Source organism: Trematomus bernacchii, unplaced genomic scaffold (assembly GCF_902827165.1).
Source record: "Trematomus bernacchii unplaced genomic scaffold, fTreBer1.1, whole genome shotgun sequence".
In the NCBI taxonomy this organism is placed as follows: domain Eukaryota; kingdom Metazoa; phylum Chordata; class Actinopteri; order Perciformes; family Nototheniidae; genus Trematomus; species Trematomus bernacchii.
In genome coordinates, this window is record NW_022987778.1 from 3666014 (window position 1) to 3691113 (window position 25100).

The 25100-nt window shown below is 40.3% G+C and overlaps 1 protein-coding gene across 1 annotated transcript; it reads left to right on the top strand.

Annotated features, from left to right (window-relative positions):
* The first annotated feature begins 3174 nt into the window (after window positions 1-3174).
* Window positions 3175-21828, top strand: crabp1a (cellular retinoic acid binding protein 1a). The gene is made up of 4 exons (XM_034149191.1): window positions 3175-3386; window positions 7862-8040; window positions 16550-16663; window positions 21459-21828. Exons 1-4 carry the CDS (start codon window positions 3317-3319, stop codon window positions 21507-21509), a joined length of 414 nt encoding a protein of 137 aa, XP_034005082.1. The 5' UTR covers window positions 3175-3316; the 3' UTR covers window positions 21510-21828.
* The last annotated feature ends 3272 nt before the right edge of the window (window positions 21829-25100 follow it).

Genomic DNA, 25100 nt, shown 5'->3' on the forward strand with positions numbered 1-25100 from the left:
AAATAAAGGCTGTCAAGAAAAAGTTTCAAGAGAATCATTTCAAGTCGAGGAAAGTGAATACAGTGTTTTCTAAAATAACTCTGAATAACTGAAGGTAAGCGGATATCGGCAATTGTGTTTTAGAGAAAGGGCATCAGTGCTGACAGCTTGAGTGAAGAAGATGAGAGATGTCCTATTTAGAAAAGTGTGCGTGTGTGTGTGTGTGTTAAAATAGCAGTAAAACCTCCATTAAATTCCATAAAAACAAGATGAACTATAGAATTGGCCTATATTTCAGTCAACAGTCAAGGATTTTATTATTACTTAATTATCCCGTAAGTGCTATTTGTTAGCAACCTTAACTCCTGCTGAGGGGGACCCTTAACGAACAGGACGACTGAAAGTTTAGTCTTTCTCTGCTTTATGTGACCACAAGCTGTACCCCACGTCCCACCTGTATGACTGCATGTAGTAGGTCAAACCTAATGTACCTTATGTCCGGTACTTTAGTCTCCATTTTTAAACTATTTTTCCAAAGGCTGTTATATCAACATAATTATCCATCCATCCATCTTCTCCCGCTTATCCGTGGTCGGGTCGCAGAGGTAGCAGTTCCAGCAGTTCCAGCAGAGAGCCCCAAACTTTCCTTTCCCTGGCCACATCAACCAGCTCTGACTGGGGGACAACATAATTATACTTTTTAATAAATGTTAAGCAGGGAGATTAATCATAAAAGCAACCATATGAGCACCGAGCACTTATCTTCTCCCGGCCGCATCTGGAACTTTATAATTTCTCTTTCAAGCTTCTTTCTGTTCGTTGGTCCTGCAGGCAGTTCTGATCAGAGCGCTGCTATTTTCAGCCAAGTGATTCATTTGCCTTTTCGGGGTAATAATAACAGTGGGTAATGAACCTAATGTAATGACATTAGCTGCAGCGTGCTGAAGGGAAGCAGGACTTCCGTTGTCATTATCTTTGAAATGACAAAATGAAGTGCTTCGAGAAGAGAACATTAAACATGCATCTATCTATCTATCTATCTATCTATCTATCTATCTATCTATCTATCTATCTATCTATCTATCTATCTATCTATCCATCCATCCATCCATCCATCCATCCCTCTCTCTCTCTCTCTCTCTCTCTCTCTCTCTCTCTCTCTCTCTCTCTCTCTCTCTCTCTCTCTCTCTCTCTCTCTCTCTATCTCTCTCTCTCTCTCTCTCTCTCTCTCTCTCTCTCTCTCTCTCTCTCTCTCTCCCTGCCTGCCTACCTACCTACACGTTTTGAGTCAGTGGAAACAACCTTCTTGAATATAAACTTGTGGAGTATTAGAATATAGTTGAGTGGTTTATCAAATCTATGATAATGTTGCCCATAAAGTTGGAATAAAATATGTTTGTACCTCTTCTCCTGAAATGATTGAGTGTCTCAATAGGAATAAAAAAGAGGAATGTGTCTGAAAACAAAATCATTCCAACTTTATGGGCAACAGTGTACTTCACTTTTGTAGGTATTATTATTATGATCTGAAGTTAGTCAGAGTTAACACAAATGCATATATATCTATCTATATATCACTGCCCAGATATGAAGAAAGCATATTTTGTTTTACAGTTAAGTACATGAAGTGAAAGATGAAGTTGTAAAATGAATAAAAAGTAATGCATATAATTGTGTAAAAATACAACTTTAAGAGTTTAAACACTGATTATGATATTATTGAACAATTGTCTAAATGTCTAGTATAAACATTTGTATGAGTATAATTCAGTTCACATGATGTAATGTCAATCAACAATTAATAACAGTTCAAACCCAAACTTCAGCTCAGCTTCACTTTCTCTCTGCCATCATGCTGCCTAAGCTCTACAGAGGGAAAGCATGATCACGCTGATTCCCTTACATACATAATGTAACCCAATGCATACATAATAAAAACATTGTTAAAGCCCGAGGGGTACGTATAGGATCAACAAGAAAACATCCAGAGGATTTATAATCAGTCCAACAAACCTCTTCTTTGATCCATGTTTGAGGCACTTTGATAACATCATGCAAATATATTGCACCATTTTAGTCCACAATGCAGACTTCAAGTTAGATTTACTGCACATTCAGAGACGGGACAATGCCCCCAGATGATCAAACTTTACATTATAATACATAATTAATAGAAAACAATTCCATGTGTTTGTAGTAAATACACTCTTTCCATGTTTCTGCCTGAGAGAGGAATGAACAAAGGAACAAATCTTTGATCTGTGTTTATGACTCAAGGTTAGTTTCAGGCTAATTTACAGAATATTTTAAATATCTAACATTATTTAGTCAACTGTGCAGAGCAAAAGAGAGTAGAGACAGACCAGGAAACATCCACAGACAAAGTATAATGTGTTTGAAAATGGTATATATAATTAAATGTAATATCCAAATCAGGAACACTTTGACTGAGGATGTTATTAAAAAAAGTTATTAGAGCTTAATAAACTTTGTTCTGTCAATTCATAATTTTGAACAAAGTAAGATCATTGAATTACTACTCCTAAAATAGCCTTTTTGCCAATATATGTCAACAACAATAAAAGCCAACTTCAAAATAAAAAAGAAGTGATTCAATAAGGAGTTATTTAACAAAGTAAAGCACTATAAATACGCTCTGAAGGAATGAATGGAGTCGTTTTGATCCCCGGGGAGCGCAGAGACACGTCAGTCTGTGCTAATGGGACAGAGCGTTCAGGGGGAGGGACGTCCTCTGACTCCCATCAGAGACACAAGCTATAAAAGAGCTGAAGACGCGACTGCAGCCGGCACTCGAAGACACACGGACGAAGCAAGAGAGTGTGTGTGAAGAGAAAATAAGAAAATAAAAAAACACTTTGGTGAACGAGAGGCTGAGCCCAGCAGCAGCAGCAGCAGCAGCAGCAGCAGCAGCAGCAGAGGAGACAGGGAAGGAGGAGGAGGGTGAGACACTGAGAGACAGAGAGACAGAGGGAAGAGAGACAGAGAGACAGAGAGACAGAGAGACACAGAGAGACACAGAGAGACAGAGAGACAGAGAGAGAGACACAGAGAGAGAGAGACACAGAGAGACACAGAGAGACAGAGAGACAGAGAGAGACACAGAGAGACAGAGAGACACAGAGAGACACAGAGAGACAGAGAGACAGAGAGAGAGACACAAAGAGACAGAGAGAGAGACACAGAGAGACAGAGAGAGACACAGAGAGACACAGAGAGAGACACAGAGAGACAGAGAGAGACACAGAGAGACAGAGGGAAGACAGAGGCATCAGGACGAGGACCGGGTTTCTTTCTGCAGCGCTCAGCCTCAGCAGACATGCCTAACTTTGCCGGCACCTGGAAGATGAAGCGGAGTGAGAATTTTGATGAACTTCTCAAAGCCCTGGGTAAGCCTCGTTCTTCCTCTCCTCGCCTCTTCTCTCTCTTCTCTCACCCTTCCTTTATCCGGTGCTTCATCCCTGCATGAGGTTGACTATCCATCATATCCTTATAGAAGAAATAGGCTGTTCTTGTTCTTGGAGAACGGCTCGCCTGACTCCCAACAACATGGTTTTGTCCTGGGGAAATGAACGCAGAGATCTTCGGGGAGATGCTGCGGCTTTCCAGGAGAGATGAAACACTGGATGCTGAATTCCAGCCTAAACAGACGTGGTATTGTTACATGAAGAGGGGAAGGGGGGGGGGGCACAACATTATTCATGTAAAGCATTTAAGTAGGGCATGCATTAGGAATGCCAGGGGAGGTCTCTGGAGCCCAGTCTCTCTCTTGTGTCCTATCGTTTTCATTCTTCCCAGTCCTCTCTGATGATTGTGATGGTTAGATTTGGACCCGTTTAACTGGGTCACTACATTGTTTGTGCAGCGTTTGGTCACGCCGGGAACGCTCAAACAGACAGGACACATCAAAAGGGTTTGTGGGCCTTTAGAAAAATTTTGAAATCTTTAGGGATAAATCCCACTGGGAGTACGGGGAGCAGCTTCAACTAATCTCCAGGAACTGTAGACACCAAACAGGAGGATTAGTAGAAGTTTTAGACATGTATCCTCCCTTTTTAGTCAAATCTGGGAAAGATAAGTTGGAATATGGAAAAAAATGTCTTTGTAAAGAATAAACAAATATCAGTTTTATTGTTTGTTCACGCTGCTGCACACATGAGAGATTTCTTGAGTATCTGAGGACATATCTAGCTAGAAAAAGGTTCTTTAAACACCCCCTAATACCGTGTCTTCTACATTGTTCCTATTGACAACAAAAAACATACATGTATTCCAGGGTTCATACACTTTTTCACCAATGATTTTCAATGACTTTTCCAGGACTTCTCCATGACCTTTACCTAATTTTCCATGACCAAAACAATTACTCTTTCTCAGCGGTACCACTGAAAATGGTTTATTTGAACATGGAACAGGAAAATAAGGTCTGCATATGAAACATGTTGTGCCTATCTAAAACAAATCAAATAGGCTTACTAGCTTCTACAGGCTAAGCAACTAACATCTCTCACCAGCAAAATACCTCGTCAGTTAAATGCCATTTTACGTTTCATTACTATACAATACAGTATTTATTATCATGAGTAGGGCTAAAGTATAAATTATATTTGATGCAACTTTAGTTAAATTTCCATGACTTTTCCAAAACTTTGGGAAAAATATTGTTTTCCATAACTTTTCCAGGGCCTGGAATTAGCATTTTGAATTTCCATGACTTTTCCAGGTTTTTAATGACCGTAAGAACCCATGTATTCCACCATGAAGTATTGCCTTTGCAGTCACACGGTAGCTTATTTATCTTTTCCAGAGAGCTTAAAACTATTAAAAACACATAAGAGTAACACATTTGCCCTAGGTGACGTCATTCCTCTTTCTGAACCCGGGCACTGTAGTTTATTTTGAATAAATCCCAAATACACCAGCCTTCTACTGTAAATACCAAATGTGTCCCAACAAGAAAAAGTCCCTGGCAAAAGCACATTTTAATGCCGGCTGGATTTACACTCTCGAAAAACTACAGCGTCCAGCTGTATTAGGTAATGTTTAAGCCTTGTTGTAGAAATCAAAGCATGTATTACTGAACTGAAACAAACCTTTTACATCCTCAATAGGAATGAATGGGATTGGGGCTGAGTACAGAGTAGTAGAGACAGAGGAAGGAAGTTGGCAATGATTTAGACATGCACTAATGCAATGTTGATTTTGGTCTTTTCAATGGATTTGTTGAGAATGTGAAAAATATAGATTAATGCAAGCCTTATTCTGTAAGTCACAGTTCTCTTGAACACCAACAATCATTGATATCCCTTCAAATATCACCCAGAAACCCATCCATTTTAAAAGTGAATGAAGAAATAATCAACCTAAATATCTAAAATTGCAGCCTCAAAAGTAGCCTCACCTAAAATAATCAACCCCACTTCCAATGATTCCTTTTAATTCAAGCTCCATGAGCCACCATCCCTCCAGTTGCACTATACATTACATACGAGTACAAACCATTCACTCTCCTGTTTAACACCTCATCCATTCATGAACACATTGCCCACATCTGCTGGTGCCCATCACTCGTTGCTCTTACATAAGGACTCAATGGTCAATGGGGAGCTGCGGCTAAACTGTGGATTCCAGTTCTGCAGCGCCGCCAGTCTCCATCAACATCTCCATAATTATCAGAGGTTTCCCTACAGTGTATCCAGGGTGCAGAAAGCAGAGCGAACAGAGCTGCTAATTGAGAGCAGGCATGTGTGTCTGCATTTGATCAAAGAGTGCAACAATTCTGCACAAGTAAGGAACAATGTTGACACTGAGTTAATGGGGAGTCGATTTAAGAGACGCACATTGAAGAGAAAAGGTTGAAATACAAGCATTGGGATTATCTTAGACTTGGTTAATAGTTCTGGAGGAAATGATCTTTAAACAGGTTTCTGTGAGAGCATATGGTCCTGACTATTGGCTGCTTGTAAACATTTTTGTGGGAGAGTTATTCGCTTTTACCATTGCTTTGGACATACATAAAAACGTCAAACACAAATGTGGGTTAATTCAATTTTGAGAAGATGATAAACGATGATAAACTGCTCAGGCTCACTGATGTTCTTACATATTTAATGCTGTAAAATGCCATGGTGATATCCCTCTGATCGTGGGTGGGGTCGAGTGTAAGCTGTCTTAATTAAAATGTTTTTATGCCTGTGGGTTTAAAAAGCAACACCACGTTTTTTCTCTCAGAACTAACAAGCAGTGCTCGAAGAACTACTACGATTTTATACTTGAAAAGTAGCATTACTCAATCGTACAAATATTCTGTTACAAGTCAAAGTCAAAATCGTACTTACTAAATTTACTCGAAGTATACTCAATAAGCGCAATGGCCCATTTCAGAATCAAATAGATAACTTGATAATAATTATTGATGCACTCATGTGTCTGGGAAAGGTGGGGCACACTGCTGCTGGATTCTTTAACCAATGTTATGTCAAAGATGTATTTATTAGTTTACTTATAATCTGAAAATGTATGTTAACTGAAGCTGTCAAAAAAATGTAATGGAGAAAAAGTAAAATATTAGCTTCCAAAATGAATAGGAGTAGAAGTATAAAATAGCATACAATGAAAATACCCAGTTAAAGTACAAGTACGTCAAAATTGTACGAACCTTAAGTCAATTTATTACATTCCACTAGTTGTAATAAGGGCTCGAATACTTGATCTTGTTAGCAATGATATTGGCTTTTTATACATTCAGTTATTTCCTGTGGTAGAAAACTCAATATATATAGGGAGTATATAGAATATATGAAGCCAGTCAAATAAAATACTTTGGCAGGACATGAAGCCAGATGGCCTTGCAGGGGGACACCAGTCATGCCAAAATGTTGCCACCAGAGTGGTTAATGCTATTAGCAGGATCCCCACTCTTACAGCTACCAAACAAAAGGAAACACAGCGTTAACCTGCCCTGACATCCTCAACAGTTCATGCTTGTTCTTCTAGACATGGCTGAATAATCCCCTTCACAAACCTCAGTGCCCAAATTGCCCAGATTTCTCTGAGTTTGGAGAAATTGTTCAGTCAGAGCCAAAGTGTATTTATTGAGATTTATTTTTTCTAGATTCCTGTCATTCTTGGTTAAAGTTTAGGGCTGGGAGACGTTCCTGTTCAGCGTACACAGAAATACAATGAGACGTGCAGCCAGCATGTGCCTCTATATTTGAGGTCTAGAGTCTGATAGAAGCTGGCATGAGGGCCCGGAGAGTCTTAAATGTGGGCGGGGTCGAGGGTAAAGCAGATTAGAGAGACCACAGGACAAACTGGAAGATGCTTCTGTGAAAATGTTGGCACTACGAGAACAAAAGACTCCCATCTTCCTTTTGTCGTGATTCATCTCTCACTTTCAGTATTATGCATACACTTATTCCACATCTTGAATTAGACACAGACACTTTTCCACATTTGCGTGCCTTTTAAAAACATTTTAACAACAGTGGGCAAAGATAAACCTATTTTCTTCCTTTCAATACACCTGTCTCTTGAGATTTATGTTGATTTTACGAGGTATTAGTCTTTCTATGAGACAATGTGGCCTATTAAGAACACACAATCACATTCATACTCCAATAGCTACCCAATCAGAACTGTAATGCTGTTATAAACTCTAATAACATCAAAGTCTCCTTGGCTAATTAACAACTACCTTGTTTTAAAACATGTTACAATTGTGGAGTCATGGGTAATGAAACACAACCTTAAAACATCCCAAAGGATATTTCAAACTAGGCAGTGAAGCATCCAACTATTGCCCCTCTAATAACTAAACAAGTCGTATTAAATGGTGACACTGACCTGTTTTGTTCCCGGTCAGGAGTGAACACCATGCTGAGGAAGGTGGCGGTGGCCGCGGCCTCCAACCCCCACGTGGAGATCCGCCAGGACGGAGATAAGTTCTACATCAAAACCTCCACCACCGTGCGCACCACCGAGATCAACTTCCAAGTCGGGGAAGAGTATGATGAGGAGACGGTGGACGGAAGAAAATGCAAGGTAGAATCAAATCAGTACTATTAAAACACATATTTAAACACACTGATACTCAATTGGTTATACGTTTTATAGTTTAGAATAGGAGTAACACTCACATCTTGAAGCGCCATACTGTACCTGTGTGTTTAGCTCTTTTACAACAAACTTACTGTGTGTTATAAATCTTCATATGTATTTTTCCTGTAGTCCAGGCTGGCATTGTTTCCCTTCTTTCTGTACTAAATATATGAACCAATTCTGACTATTTAGGCTATAATGAAAAAGGTTGCATGGCTGTCACCACCGCTAAGCTAAAGGTAGCTAATGTTTGGTATGATGACGTTTAGTAGTCTCATTTAGACTTCGTTTTTGATTGTGGTTTGGGTAAAAAAAAACATTGTAATTATGGTTAGAGACAGAAGAGGCTTAGGCAATGTCTTCACAAGGACCAAACAAGACAATATGTGTGTGGACAGGTACAGAGAAGGTATGAATAAGTCAACATCTTAAATTCCCTGCAATGTATCATTAAGATCTATAAACACATTATTCAGTTTTAACAAAGGGAACATTTAATCCATAACATCTACTTAACATCTACACATATTTAAAGTAACCTGTATCTTTTCACCTCATTCTGTATGCTCTGCTTGTGTGTGTGTGTGTGTGTGTGTGTGTGTGTGTGTGTGTGTGTGTGTGTGTGTGTGTGTGTGTGTGTGTGTGTGTGTGTGTGTGTGTGTGTGTGTGGGTGTGTGTGGGTGTGTGTGTATTAAAGGTCTTCAAAGCTTTACGCACGCTATTGTTGATGAGGGTTGAATGAAAAATGAATACCTTCTCACAGTTTCATCACTTGGTATCATCCTCACGTCTGCAGCTGGATTAAGGGCAGCTTCAGTTGGGAGGAGAGTTTCTCTCTGAACCTCTTCAGGCCCTGAGGGGATTTCACATCCTGAAAGACAGTCAGACAGACAGGTTAAGAAAGTAGGCTACTCTTTTTATTTTTTTATTTTCAAAGTCTTCTGAACTCTCTGAACTCATTACAAATTCTGCTAAAATGATTGTAAAATGTGTAGAAGGAAATTCAAATTCAAATAAAATGTTGTGACACAAAGACTGTGCTATGTTACATGTAATGAGAGTAAACTGGCTTCTTAAGACACCTCTGATATGATCTTAACACTGAGACTTTTATGTAACATGTGAGGTAGGTAGTATAATCGGATAAAGTGCACGAGGCAGATGATAGTTTAGTTTTATAATGTGTAAACATATTACGATTACATTCATAAAGCTAGCCATCGTCTGTCATTACATATTGTGTCAAAGCATGAAGTATTTCACTCATAACTTTCTAAATTACTTCGTAAAGTTCATTTTTTTATAATAAGCCACCTATTGATGTGACATAATGTATTGCAACATCATAAGGAAGTCATAAAGAAAGACATACAATTAATCAATCATTATGTCTGTTGAGTAGAGGAGGTGTTAGAAATCTCTAACGCTAGCTTTCCCATTTGTAAGCAGTAGTCAATTCCCCTCAACTATGTCATTGAATATAAACAATGAAGGAAGTCAGCGCTCCAAAATGAAAACTTGTTGCCACTGAGTCACTTTTGGTAACGAGATATTTTGCCATAATAATCCAGACGCTGACATCTGTTGATCTCTATACTGCATAGCAACCTGTGTCTGAGCTAGAGAGAAGATGAGTGTTGTTTAGTATCAGTGAGGTCACACAGCGGGTAAACAACTCAAGATGTCAAGATGAGTTAACTGGATGTTTCTGCTGTGACTTGCTAAAGTGTCCTTGAGTAAGGCACTACGACGCCTTACACAAAACACTTAAGAGAGCTAACAGGCTGAAGAGTTTCTGTTTCTCTGCTGAAATGTATGAAAACAGAAAAGTCCCCGTCCTGGAGAATTCTTTGGCAACAGAAAGCAGTGATATAAATGCTTGTGGAGAAGAAATATTTCACATTGAAAGGGATAAATGTGGAATTGCGTGCAAGCATTACTTAAGATTTCATCCAAAAGCCTGAGATATTGGAGATATGTGTTTTCTTGGAACCACAAAGCCCTTCTGGTTATGTGAATACATAATTCATTTAGGGTGGATCTCTTTTTTACATGCATTTATATCAACATGCATCGTTGGAGCTTGCAAAACAGCATTCAAGAGCTAATACCTGAACAGTAGATTTGTTCTTTATCTGTTATTTTAAAGGGTAAACTACGTGTTACAGTCAGGGCGACCTGACCTATTTCTGCTCCTAGGAGACAGTGTGGGCCCGTCTGTCTGTGCCCTGGGGCATGCTGGGTACTGGGCAAGGCTAGACATGACGCGCAGAGTGGCTTCGTGGCGCCACATGACGCCTCAAGACAACTTGTCATCACACATTTGTCACATTGACTTGTTTGGGTTGGAGCAGCAGCCTCACAGAAGGTGTTTGAACAGTGACATGTTTTCACTGCTTTGTCTCTTAGCTGCAGCACAAATACATTTAAATATGTTATTTAAAGATTATGAGGTTCAAGAGGCTTTAAGCTATTGAAGCGTTAAGCCAATTTATAAATAAGTTAATGGCATAAACTGATGTATAGTCACCAGATGGATAAAAACTCTAATTGAAAGATAATGTTGCATCAAAACTGCGAGATGTGTTCAAATGTTGTTAAAAACCAAATGTATAGCAGATTTAAGGAAAGATGTGGGATGGAAAACCAAAACAGTGAGCTGAAAAGAGCTGAAAACGCTGAATTAAACAGAGTATCTGCAATTATTTTGGTGGGTTTGTCAGTACAAGCGAAATATTTCACATGGCATCCTTTTTAAATTAGGAGACTTTGTTCAACGAGCTACATTCACTCCACAGTTCATCTGATGTGGATGTAAACACCCTCATATTGAAGCACAGAGCTGCCGTCACAGACCTGTAATACTCCTTATGTCTGTCTGGATAATAGATTTTGTTTTATAACCAAGAAGATTTATGGAGGTGGCTCTCAGCAACAAGCATATTGGGCCCTTGTGTTGCAATCATATGCAAGAATGAAGCTGAACCTGCAGGAGGCAGCGCCCACTGACACTGGACCATGTGCCATGCGGGGGGCGGGGGGGGGGGGCAGTGTCGGGTGTTGGCGGACTCTCAGGTGGAGCGGGTGGCAGGACAGCCCTCAGTGTGTTTGGGCCTTTGTGGTTAAAGGGATTACAGGCTGAACTGTGCCTGGCAAAGAGCAAAGGGTTAGCTCTGCCATAAGGTTAAAGAGCTCCAGTTAATCTGAGTGGTGGGATCAGACCCCCTCCTCTCACTTACTGGAGGAGACAGTGATACGAGAACCAGAGGAACAGACACTAGACGGGCGTTATTGAAGAGAGAAAGGCATATAAGGTGATTTATGTACCTGATCTGATATATGGAGGTTTATAGGTGGCAGACAAACATGAACACAAGAGATGTTGCTGCCTTGTGAATTGTCAAGAAATAAAACAGTGCTTGAGGTGGAGACATATTTCCTCTGCACTGCTCATCCTAATTTCCAACACACACAAAGATCCGGCAAAACAGAGCCGTTGTGCTGTTTGCTATCAAGTAACCTGCCTAGATACATGTACAGGCAAACATGGCAGAGATGTCGTGTGAATAAAGATCTGAAACAAAGCTTGTACATACAAATATTTGACTTATCCACTATAGAGTTGCATTACATACTGAGACGAAGGCAAATAACGCATTTAACCCCAACAGGAGATCCTGTAATGTAATATTTGAGGTAATATGTGAAGCTCAGACGCCTCAGTGAGGATGGAGGTAAATGGATAAAAGTTATGAATGTATTTTCTAGAACAGCTGCGACTCAAGCAAGATTTCAAGGGTGTCATTTAACATGGAACGGCAGGAGCATGCCGACGGCAACATTTAAAATAATCTGTTGGGAGAAGAGAGTAGGAAGACTGATGCTTTGGACTGATTCTCATATGCAGGGGGAAACATTTGAAGTGCCCTTTGCAGAATCTGTGTCCCATTATTTTAAAGGCAGGATAAGTCTTTGTCATTCGGTCTGCTCCTCTGGTTATTTTGAAGTCACTTTTCAAGATTTAAGACAATTGAACGGACACAATATATTGTCTCTGACATCATCCATTGTTGGACGTGACATATTTGCAATTTTGCAGTTATATTGATGTGGTTGCACCTGGGGTTGCCTATAATTGATTTTGAATTGTTTCCAGAGTATTTTTTTAAACATAGACTGTGTACAAGAATTACACTGCAACATAACCCTTTGGTTCTTAGAGTACTGTTTAGAAGCCTTGAGTTAGATGGTCGCCATCTTGGTTGATTGGAGACAGAACTGACCATATTTGGCATAGCAGACCCTAAGCTAACAGCTAATGCTGGCTAGCTTGCTTGGTTAGCACAATACCTCCTTAATATAACGTTTTTTTTTAACTATGATATTAATTAGGATAGCTAGCAAAACACATACTTAAAACAAACATTGCCTAACGGAAAAAATGAACAGCCATCTTTTAGTATCGTTCAGTACAACTGTACGCTGATCAGCGCATCTGTAAAGCTATCCAGAACAGGAAACCACACTCAGTTAGCAACACAACCTGGAAGCTACAAAACATTTTTGGCTAGCGGTTTTCGTTCAACTGGATGAGGATACATTTTCCACTGACATTTTCTTTATTAGTTACACTACTCTTATTTGTTTGAAAAGGATTCTGTAATTACATGACAATACTTATTTTTTCTATGCTTTAATTTTGATTGAGAAACAGAAGAAAAGTTTAGGGAGAGCTACAAGAAAAAAGACTGCAACAACCAGCAACGGGCTGTTGTTTAAAAAGAAATATACCCCAGAAAGTCCTTTCTCTTTAAGGGAGAAATTAAATATTGAGACATATATCATAAGAGGTAGCTTCTTATGGAAACCCATTATTTAGGAAGTGGTGAATTTTTTTAGGTTTAGTGTTCTGTAATGTCAGAGAAAGTCTAGCTGAAGGCACTTCTGCATGTCTTCACCACTTGTTTGTTGTATTTTTCACTTTAAATACGAGTTGATTTGATAAAGAGCAACTGTTCCTCATAGTTTTGTCCTAAGGCAAACTGAGAGTTGGAAAAGTGATGAACAAGCGATGACTTGAGAGAGATAATGTGATCAAACAGAGGAAGAGATGAGTCCAGGAGGGAGGGACTGTGTTGTTATTTCAGGCTCTGAGTTTTTTTTTAGTCAAATCCAACTTAACAATTTTAAACCAAGCAGGAAATGAGATGTTCTCCTGACACACTGTTTGTGTCTGATAAGCAACGTAAGTCTCAGAGACTGAACAAAAAGGCAGCAGATGTTCAGATAAGTAAAAAAGCTGCAGAAACAAACTGGATTGGTAAAAACAAAACAAATGGAGGAGAAATTTGTCTTGGTCTCAAATGTGTGTGCACAAGCTCTCGTGTGTTATTTGGAAGCAAAAGACGATGTGTGAGAATTAGTCTTAATGTGCAACAGAGAGAATGAGAGAAAATCCATCCAAGTCAGAGGCTGAGACTGATGCTAACGCTAAAATGGAGCCGTAGCTAATCGACTCTTTGGGTTCTGGCTTTATTAGAAGAAAAAAATCAGAGGGAGAGCAGCAGAAAAGCCCTGCTGTTGTTCAGCTTGGCAAAGCCTGTAGACGGCAGCCTGCAGGGATCCATGATGGCTTTGCTTACCTTTGATATGGTGATTAACAGTTGCCTATGAGAAGCTGGGGCTGCTGCTCTGCGAAACACAGAGCAGTTGTGCACAAATTATCAAGTGAATTGTCTATGAGCAGCACTACAAATATGCAAGAAAATGCTGGAAGAAATATGTTTTTTAGAGGCCTATCCAGACATTAATTTAGTTGGATATTAATGTTATGTTTTGATCAGATCCAGGCTTTTGGAGTGGGATCACTAGCTTAACTTAGCTCTGGTGATGCGGCTGGTTTGAGGGAAATAAAAAAGTTTAGCAGTGTGGGAAAACATAATCAGTGTCGGAGAGCAACATAAAGCTAACACTTTGGAAATAATAAAACAGAAATGTGAATAGAAAACTAAACTTTGGGCTAAAGACTTGATTGGGAAACTGTGTCATCAGACAGTTGAGGTAATGACATACGAGCGTAGTTAATAGACCCTAAACTGACCAATATGATAAATACTCTCTGTAACCACAAATCAGAGCTACAGGGTCACCGTAGTCCGGCTCCTTTAAGAGTTATTAGTCTGAAAGTCAAAGTCTGAGCAGTTCTGTTGATGTCATTTTAAATATTATCGACAAAAATTAGCAGACGGAGGGGAAAAGAAGACAGTCTCAGTCTGCTTAAGACTCCACTGGAAAATAATATATTATATATGAACCAGGCTCATTAGGAAGTGACAGATGTTCAGAGGTCATTACATACTTGTCATAAGATCTTATGCTGGGCTTATGCTGCAATATTATACATGTTTCTATTAGCGATGGATGGTATCATTACCTGTATGTGACATGTGTTGCTCATAATGAAAACACGGAGCATTTGCAGTTCCAGTCACCATTTTGGAAACAGATGTGACACGAGATGGTGCAAGTCTCACCAAACACTGAACAAGACATCAAGACGGCGAACAAAAATATTAAAGGGGACCTATCATGCAAAATGCACTTTTGTACGTCTTTTATACATGAATATGTGTCCCCGGTGATCCAGGGAACTCACCAAGTGTCAGAAAACACAACCGTCTCTCTTTTCCTCCATACCCAAATCTCTAAAAACGGGGCTGCAACGGATCTGATACAGACTGATCCAGATTTGAACATTCCTCTGACGTAAGGACGGCGGAGCTGACCTATCAGGGGAATGAGAGGTTGCCGTGGCATGGTAACAGCATGGTAACACGACGCTCGTAACTCGGCCCCCTCCTTTGCAGGGGGGCGTGGTCAGCTGCAGCGCATGCAAAGACAGGGTGGAGGACAGCAAAATAGAGCGAAATGAGGCATGGCTAAAATGCATGATCTGTTTGGTATTTTGAAAAAGAAAACGTATAAATATACCTTATATAGGTATGGCCCTACAATATATTATTCAAATATAGCATGATAGGTCCACTTTAAATTAAACTTTAATAAACTGAAAACACACTTATAAACCTCAAAGATATAAAACACAAACACGGATATCATTGAAACTAGACAACACCATGTGGTGAAATGTCAATCAAAAGGTAACCCGGCCCCTAAAGCGCTTCATGCTTTTTACATCTATTTTAGACCACATTTTACAAAATCAATAACATGCTGTAATGAAGAAGATTTGACGCAAGCAATTGAGATCATAAACTCATCATAAAATGTTAATGTGGTAATAAAGCAAGTGAATGGTAGGGTCATTTTCTTATAGACCTCTTTAGAATCTGACCTGAGTCGTCCCAAGCAGGCTATTTTATAAGATAAAAACAAAATGCTCTTTCACTTCTGCATTGGCTTTACTTTACAGTCCTGGGGGGGGTTGCAGCTTTGTTGTAATGAAGAACAAACAACTTGCCTAAAGAAATTGGAACAGCTGCAAAGGGGAGCTGTAGATTCAGGAGATAAAACTATACGTTCATAATTACGAGCGACCGTGCCTACATGTTTTTCTTTTAATGATACCTTTACTTCGTCATATTAAAAAGCTCTAACTTGTCACCTTGATGCAGAAGTTTTGTCAGGATGTATCAGTACGCTTTGACATCACTGTTCGGTGCACTTAAAGGTCCCATGTCATGCTTTTCTGGTTATTACCCGTCCCCTTGTGTGTTATGAAGGTTTTTCTGCATGTAAACGGTCTGCAGAGTCACAAACCCTCAAAGTACACCCTGTAGCGAGTAAAACTCTAACACAGAAAAGACCTGTCTATGCTGCCCCAGAACGCCTCGTTGGAGATTTCTCTTTTTCTTCCTGGGTACAGTGACGTGCCCATACCCAAATGGACCCATTGGTGCAAATGGACCAATCCGTGGAGCCGTTACGTTTGGACCAATCCACGGACTTCCTCACACACACACTCGGCGGGACGTTGCGAGGCTCGCTGCTGTGAGGAGCGGACAGTGTGAGCTGGCTCACTGGTGTGGGGTCAGCGAGACAGCGAGACACCGCGAAACTCAGCCTGAGCACACACACAAACTCCCAGCCAGGCTGCGGGTGTGTGTGTGCTCGGGCTGGTTTCGGGCTGGGTTTCGCTGTCTCGCAGACGGCCACTGGGCTCACAGGGAAGGGGGGCAGGAGCTCCAGAAAGCCGTTTAGGACAGAGAGTGAATACACATACTATACAGAGATGCTGTATGAGAAACCAACGTGAGTTTGGAAAATTGCACAATATAAATCTATTCTAGTAGACCTCAACAATGGAATTATGATCAGTAGAAATGGCCATGACATGGGACCTTTAAGGCCCATTAGGTGACCTTTTAAAGGACATGCGTTGCTAATGTGTTTTACCTTACTGACCTCAGTGTCTCTCTCTCTCTCTCTGCAGAGCCTCGCCACCTGGGAGACAGAGAACAAGATGGTCTGTAAGCAGACTCTGGTGGACGGCAACGGCCCCAAAACCTACTGGACCCGAGAGCTGAGCGGCGATGAGCTCATACTGGTGAGCGCACGGAAATGACTCATCTTCTCGATGAAAGATTGATGCTGAGGAAAGGGAAAAAAAGACAAAAGCATCAGTAGATAAATTAAATCTTGTTTCAGGGTGAGGACCAACAAAGAGTAGGCCAAAAAGTATTAAAGTGCTTGCCCCATGATGTTATTTTAAAGGTCCCCTATTGTGCAAAATGCACTTTTTGATGTCTTGTATACATAAATATGTGTCCTGCATGAGCTATGGACCCAGAATCAGCACTTCTCTAACAGGGCTGAAATAGAGGGGTATGAGGCATGGCTATGGGTGATCTGTTTGGTATTTTGAGCGAAACACTTCAGAGACATGTTTTTTTATATATCTGAGACCTATAATATATGCCTAAAAATAGTATAATAGGAGACCTTTAAGCACAAGGAGTCTAATATCTGATGGGTAGCTAATCTGTATGGTTTGTCTGTTACATGGCTTGTTCTCATGGAGACCCTAAAGACATCAGTTGCATTAAAATGGGATTTCACGAGCAGCTAGTGTACTTGAAATGTTTTAATGAAACGAGGCAGGGAGTCACCAAGGAGATTCATCCGTAAGGGAAATGAGAGGGCCCGTTTCCCAAGGAGCCGAGCTTTCATCCACCCCGCAGAGAGATGTTGAAAGGAGAACAAGAGGGAGCTGCTACGCTGACATCGCAGTAATACCCCCAGTATTTAGCCAGATTAATATAGGCACAAGTCAATGGGTCTAAAGCCCCTCGAACGAAGTGCAAGGGAGCCGTCCAAGTGAGGAAGAGTTCTCAGGGACTCAACAGCTTTTTCTCTCTCAGCGCTCCCACGCTTTGCTCTGTTGTTCCTCGAGTACTTGTGAGATGAATGTCCAAAAGGCAAGAGCTCTTAACAACAATACAGAAGGTGTAGCTACTGAAGAAGTAAACACAGGATGTTTGCAAAGCTTTATAATACAAGCCAGAAGCTCAAGCAGCTTGAGTTGTATATTCAATGCTAATCTCAATGCTAACCAGAGGTGGGAAGTAGTGGAGTACAAATACTTCGTTATTGTACTTAAGTACATTTTTCTGGTATCAGTACTTTACTCCACTACTTATTTTCTGACGACTTTTTACTTCTACTTCTTACATTTTCCAAACAGGCTGGTTCCTTTAGTTTGAATGTGTGTTTGGTGGCGTGATCATTATTATTTAGAGTCATTGCGTGCCTATTGATTTGAACACGATCCGTGTATCCATCATTTCCTGGTCTTCTCTAAAGAAGAGGGACCAATGAAAACGTTGTCATGTTGCCGTTGTTCAGCATGGAAACATTCATTAGCTAACAATGACATTATTGTTCTATTAATATAAAGGGAGGTCAGGTACTCTTTAAAACAGCTGCTAGTTATGGGTACTTTTTACTTAAAGTGGACCTATCATGCTATATTTGAATAATATAGTGTAGGACCATACCTATATAAGGCATATTTATACTTTTTTTTTTTCAAAATACCAAACAGATCATGCATTTTAGCCATGCCTCATTTCGCTCAATTTGAATTTTTTTAGCTCTGTTTTTGCAAGGGCTGATTCTGTGAGAACAGCACCACCTACAGGCCTGGCATATGTACTACAGTGTCTCCAGCGCTTTCGAACGGCAATGGCCGTGGCTGTCTCCTCCTGATTGGTGGAGTTGGCCCAATAGCCGTAGCGCCACTGTCCTGACGTCAGGACAGTGTTCAAATCTGGATCAGTTTTTATCAGATCCGTTGCAGCCCCTTTTTTAGAGATTTGGGTATGGAGGAAAATGGAGAGGGTTGTGTTTTCTGACACTTGGTGAGTTCCCTGGAACACCGGGGACACATATTCATGTATTCAAGACGTACAAAAGTGCATTTTGCACGATAGGTCCCCTTTAAGTACATTTCGAAGCACATAACTCTTTACTTTTACTTGAGTAAAGAAGTGTAGTCAGTACTTCTACTTTTACCAGAGTATTTTTAAACACGAGTATCTGTACTTCTACTTGAGTAAAGGGTGTGTGTACTTTTGCCATCTCTGATGCTAACCCACTTGAAGATCATTGTTGTTTGGAGAAAGGCAGAACAGATTCTAGTGTTGGCGTGATAAAATGTGTCACAGCGCCTGCCTCTCTGGTGACAGTCTGCCCTGGAGCAGCTGATGCATGCAGGCACTAATGGAGATTGATCTGTGTTTCTCTGCTCTTCTCACCTCTGTCCTCCCTGCTGTTACACCGCCGGAACAACCCCAGGATAGATCGTGTTGACAGAGCAGCTTGTAGAGTCCCAATTTGACATTTTTCCTTTTTAGTATTAGCACTGAAAAGCCCGTTATAAGATAGGTAATTGGTTTTGCAGCTTGTATTTGTTGTCCTGTCAACACTAACAAGTACATCTTCATCGTCATGATTCACCTGAGACAGATGGCCTAGTTTAGGACAGCAGCTTGATCCTGTCCTTTCAAGCATGATGGACAGTAAGAAAGGAAAAGGATATAACTGTTAACTTAATAACAAAGTAACTGATGAACAAGTCATTATTGTAAAGCATGAATGGTGAGTAGGGGGAAGCAGCAATAATGTGAAGACCTTACTCTTGTCTTTATATTTTAAATGACAGTTATTCTGTTATGCCTGACATAAAAGATGCAACATATCAAGGTAGAAATATGGACATGATAAAAGCATTATTTTTAAATTAACATTAATGCCTGCAGTGTGAACATTGCTTGGCACAGTTTCAAACAGATAAAGACAAAAGGACCAAAGATGTGCTTTAAATAGCTTCTCAAATACACCCTCTAGGTGTGGAAGAATGTCTAGTCTTAGAAATAGTCAACATTAGTCAACACATGTTATATTTGTACTTTAAGTATGAAAAGGATGCCTCCAGAAGCAGAACATCCCCCAAATCCTTTGAGGATTAAAGTATAAATATTGGCACGGAGCAGAACAACTTGATTTTTACAAGACATGTATTGAAGCCCAAAATAGTCTGCACCTTGCTGTGAGCGCTTTCTTAAAATGAGAAAATGAAATGAAATATTTTTTGTAGAAGATATACTTAGCTCTTGAAGTATTTAGAAGCAGAGTTGTCCTTGAAAGTGCTTTTAGCACCAGGAAAATTGCTACATAAATAACATGTATTATTATTATTATTATTATTGCATAATAAGTGCAACATGTACACTTTTTTGTTAATATTTGACTGCTATTTGAAGTATTAGCCTATTGTAAAAAAATATGAAACCTCAGTAACTACTCTGCAAGATATTCAAACTAACCAATTAACCAAATATCTCGACATCAGTTAGAAAACAACATCACAGCGTAGCATAAATAAACCTGCTCGTAAAATTATTGGAGCAAAAACTGCAAAACACACAAAATCTTTTCAAATGCTTTGGACTGTGACAGAGAAATAAATACTGTATCATTAAACTCCTGAGGGATGTTAAGCCTCTTCATAAAAAAGCGGGCATGAATCATATTTGGAACCAGACAACCTATTTCTCTTGGGACAAACAACTAGAAAACCCAAAACAAACACTGTCTGCATCTGAATCATATCTGTTTCCATAAAGCCTCCAGACAAAGAGACAAAACCAACAATTGCAGAGCTTCAGCCTCAAAGGAGGACTAGCGATCATAAAGCAACGGTCTGATTGTCTGTGGCAGTTCACACTGTAAGTGGGGCACATTTCCATACGATTTGCATGATCCGTTTAATTGGTTTAGTCTGAAAACACTTTAAAGGGCAAAGTCGTGTGGATTTTCTCCGGCTTCATCAGCCTGAAATAAAACGAAAAGATGACGGCACATCAGACGATTGTACTCAGTCATTTAAAGCTTGGTATTGTGGATCTTAAGGGACGCATGATTACGTTATGAAGCAGTTTCTTCTGGTTTCATCATCAACAGTTTGCAGTATGACCTACATTGATGGCCATCCTTTTGACTGTGATGCTATTACACACACATCATAGGATTTCTTTGACATGTTTACATGCCTCATCCTGTGAAAACCATAGACTTCTTTAAAAAGGTGTTTAGAGGGAATTATAAAAGCGCTTAGACTTGTAGGGTCCAGTGTGCTTCAAAAAATCTAGTCTAAATGACATCTAATGGATTGAACGGCCACATACACACCGTCTCGTCTTGCATTTCTTTGAAGCCTTAGCATTATAATTAGTACAATTGAGGACATGGTTTACACACTTTGACAATCTGTACTCAAAGGCATCCATTGCGATTGTTGTAAATGTGTATGTCGGATTATTGGCTCTAGTAGCACAATTTTAGTCCAAAATCAGTCCTCAACCTGTGCTCTTGAAACCTGATACTGGGGGTTTATGTTTGTATGTGTCTGTTACCAGTGAGACAATTCAGGAAGAACAGTTTGAGTAACAGATCTGTCAATTTGGAGGAATTTCAGATACCAACAGGTAGCAACCCTGTGAAGATAACTCTGGGGCAATTGTCTCATGTTTATTTTCTACAATCTTGAGGTACGTTAAAAAAAGTAATTCACCAAGTGCACTTTGGCAAAAATGTAACGCCTGGTTCAAATAAATTATTTGGCCAAAACAGACTGGCTTCAAACCACTACAAAATTAAGATGCACGCAACAAGTACTTGGAGCATGTTAAGGCCTCTGAGACTGACTACAGGTGTTTGTTGAAGATCTCAAACAGCTTGAAGCTAATGAAGCTAATTTAACATTTTCTTTGCCAGCTGGCTGTAATGGCTACTCACTATCATTTATCTAAAATCTACGATTATCTTTTTGTTTCCTGCAGACTTTCGGGGCAGACGATGTAGTTTGCACAAGGATTTATGCCCGGGAATGAAGCTCTGCAACTTCATCAGGCGACGAGAGAGAGACCCGGTTGGACCACAACGCCTCGACTAAACCCAACAACACTCTGTCATGCTAACATGCTAACACATTCGCAACGTATCCTGTGTAATCTCTCAGCATCAGTCTGCATAGTCTCCAAAAACAATAGCAATGTGTCTGGTTATTAATAGTGAGTATTGTGTCTGCAGTAGCAGTGTCCATATCTGCAACCCTGGTGTCGGCTGTGTGTGTAGGCTTTAGTCATGAGATGCCTTCATTAAGTATTCATGTTCAATGACAGGAAACAATAAAAAAAGGAACGAACAGCAGCAGAGCTTCTTTCTTGAAAACATGTATTCCTATTAATGTGCATGACATTGAAGTGCACATCAATCATGCTTAATAAATGCATGAACATTTCCTGGCAGATATTGTTTCCCTAGTTGTTAAGGCATTCAAATATTAGAGTATAAAGAGTAACTGTGTCCAATCTAATAGTCTGCCTTGATCTGCCTTGGTGGTGACAACATGCTATTTCTACATCCTGTACATCGGTAATGAAGCGTGTCATTAAAGTACCGGGTTCTCACCAGATCTCACCCGATAACACACAGCTGTGATGTTGGGTTGGTAAGAGGTTCAATAACTGGAGCAGCTATTGCTAGCTCCTTCCAAATTGTTTAAGTGATAAGAACAAATTGGCATAAGGTGTAAAATCCACTTACAAATACAAATCTTGTTATTTGATTGACAGCTACTTTTTTTTTCAACAAGAAAGTATTCATGCTTTGTGATAAACAACACAGAGAGTTTATCTGCAAACTGCTTAAAGTAGTAAAGATAGACATACAGTATTTATTCATTTAAATATCATCTGTTAATAGAGGACACAACTCAGTGGGTGGGGGGTGGGTGATCAACTCCTGCTTGGGATCAAAACTATCTTAGGCTAAATCGGGTCTTCACAAGTTTCCTGCTTTGGTGGTAATTTCTAGGCTGTAAGATACAATATGGAAAAGGTCATTTGGAAACCTTTTACAGACAGGTATGCTACTGAAATCTCAAAGACAATACTGGTGGTGCATGTTTTGGAGTATCCTGCACATCTCCCAGCTTCTACAGATCTCAGTGACACTTCTTAAAAACCCTAAACTGCCTCTTCAAACGAGCTTTAGCTTTCAAAACCCCACATCCCATCATGCTCCAACCTCACACTCCCTGCTGAAACTCGTCACTTTCTGTGATTTTTCCCAGACACTCCCAAGAGACACGTCTTTGTGTCTGATAGACTTCTGAGCCACAAGATGAAAGACAGAGTGGAACAGCGAGATAAGAAACAGACTGAAGAGAATACAGTTAAAGCTTCTGAGCAGTCGACTAATCACAGAGGCAGGCGACATTAAGAGCTTTCATTCTTCACGGTGAGTTTTAAATCCCAAAAGGCAAGAGGAGACGTTTGCGTGATGTATTTTAGAATTCAAACAGAAGTAAGAAATTAAGAAAGTTGTCCTCATGTGACTTCATCCCTGAGGGCCCTTCATGTGGAGGCAACTTTTATTGGAAGGAGCGGACACAGTAGTGTTGTGGTCACTTCCTCTCTCTGACCTCTTTCGCTTCACTGGTCTTTCCGACCCGATTGCCCAGCGGTCTGTGCTGCCCCTTGTTTCACCAACAAGGTGGTCAGTCAGAGACGAGGCTGCTGAATACAAAGTGCCGGGAACAGGAAGCCAGAGAAGCAGTGATGGGAGCAGAGTTTGTAAAATAAAAAATGAAAGGAAAAAATGCCATTACATCTAAAAATGGTTGGGAAGGTAAAGGATCATATAGAGCACATGTGTCAAACTCAAGGCCCGGGGGCCAAATCAGGCCCTTGGTGGATTTAATTTCGGCCGCAGGATAATTTCTAATTACTATTCGATCTGGCCCTCCGGTATATTGCACGCACACCTTCACTCAATCCTGAGGGTTTCCTCAGCTCAGAGCCTGACCCCAAACATTGATGAACTTGCACCCAAGATGAGATGCCAAGTATCTGGCTTGAACTAGCATCACAGAGCAGCACACTGAGTTTAATGGATGTTTCCTTCTGCACTTTTTTTCTTGCGACAACAGGGCATGTTTGGTTTTTTTCTTTGGGGGAAATAGTTTTTTTGAAGCTGTTGTTGGCCTGTGGAAAAATGTACTCATAATAAATGACTCCGGAAAAGCTGCAGATAGAGCCATAGCCTGATTATTTAAAGGTAGGGTAGGTAAGTTTGAGAAACCGGCTCAAGATACACTTTTTGTTATATTCCATGGAATGCTCTTAACATCCCGATAGCAATGAATATCTTAAGTTCTTTGACAAAAAATCCATAAAAAAATGTCATCTGTGGAAGCCGTAGTACTGTAAAAAGCACGACCAATCATTTTAGCCGGCCCGGCTAAAATAACTGGATGGCCTACCTGCCTGTCAGCCTTCCATCTGTGCACAAATTTATCTCGTTCCCTCATTGGTCATGTGTCGTGTGTGTTGGAGGAGGGGCTCTGTAAGGAAGTAGTAGATTTCTTCCGGTTGTATATTTTCAAATTCTAGCGCACTCGAGCTGGTTTCTCCAAAATTACCAACCCCACCTTTAATGTTTAATGTTGTTTTTATAGGCAATAATTTAAGCTTTGTTAGTTCCAGGTTTAATATGTGAAATACGTTCATTTCAATAAGTTTTGCAATAAACATTGAACCAGTCCGGCCCTCGACTAGTACCGATTTTTTAATTTTGGCCCACTGTGTATTTGAGTTTGACACCCCTGATATATATATAGAGGCAGAGTGATCTAAATGAATGGTTGGATGGGGATGAGTTACACACGTTTAAGTTTTGGTTTTATACAGTGCAATGTTAAAGGTAGGATAGGTAAGGGAGAAAACCAGCTCGAGTGCCTTGTGTTTACCTTGTGGTAAATGCTTGTATGCTGCTCATGCTCTTTCTGCATATCATGTATTTCTGTTTGCCATGTATATAAATGTTATGTTCATGAATGTTGTATGTGACGGGACTACGGATGGAAATTAGCTCAAAGCTCAAATCCGGCTCATTTACATTTCAAAGCATTATCTTGTTTAAAATGTTCATTAATGTGCATTGTCCCGGTTCAAATAAACGATTACATTTTTTTTTTTTTACTGTTTTGGTTCATGAGCCAGGCAGTGCAGTGCTACCATACCAATCTCTCAACTGGAAGACCATTGGGGATCGTATTCAAATCACTTCCCCCGGAGCAGGTGCACGATGCGTGTGATGCTCGGGGCCAACAGAGCCTCGCTGCAGTGAAACGTGTCGCAGCCTCGGTGGCGGTCAGAGGGCTTGGCTCGGACCTCAGTCTGGTCCTCGGGGTGGATATGGCGAGAAAGTGGCACAACATCAAAAACAAAAAGCAAATCTGTCTCTGTCCTCCACGGCTGCCAGGGATTAGAAGGTTTTCCTTTCAGCAAAACAGTGGAGCGGCGACTGTTCCCATTCCTCAACGCCAAGGCTGCTGGGTCGGGTCTATGCCGCCCCTGCTTTTTGACCTGGTATCCCCTGAAAGAATGAGTTTCCTCCTCAGTGCACCACAATGCACC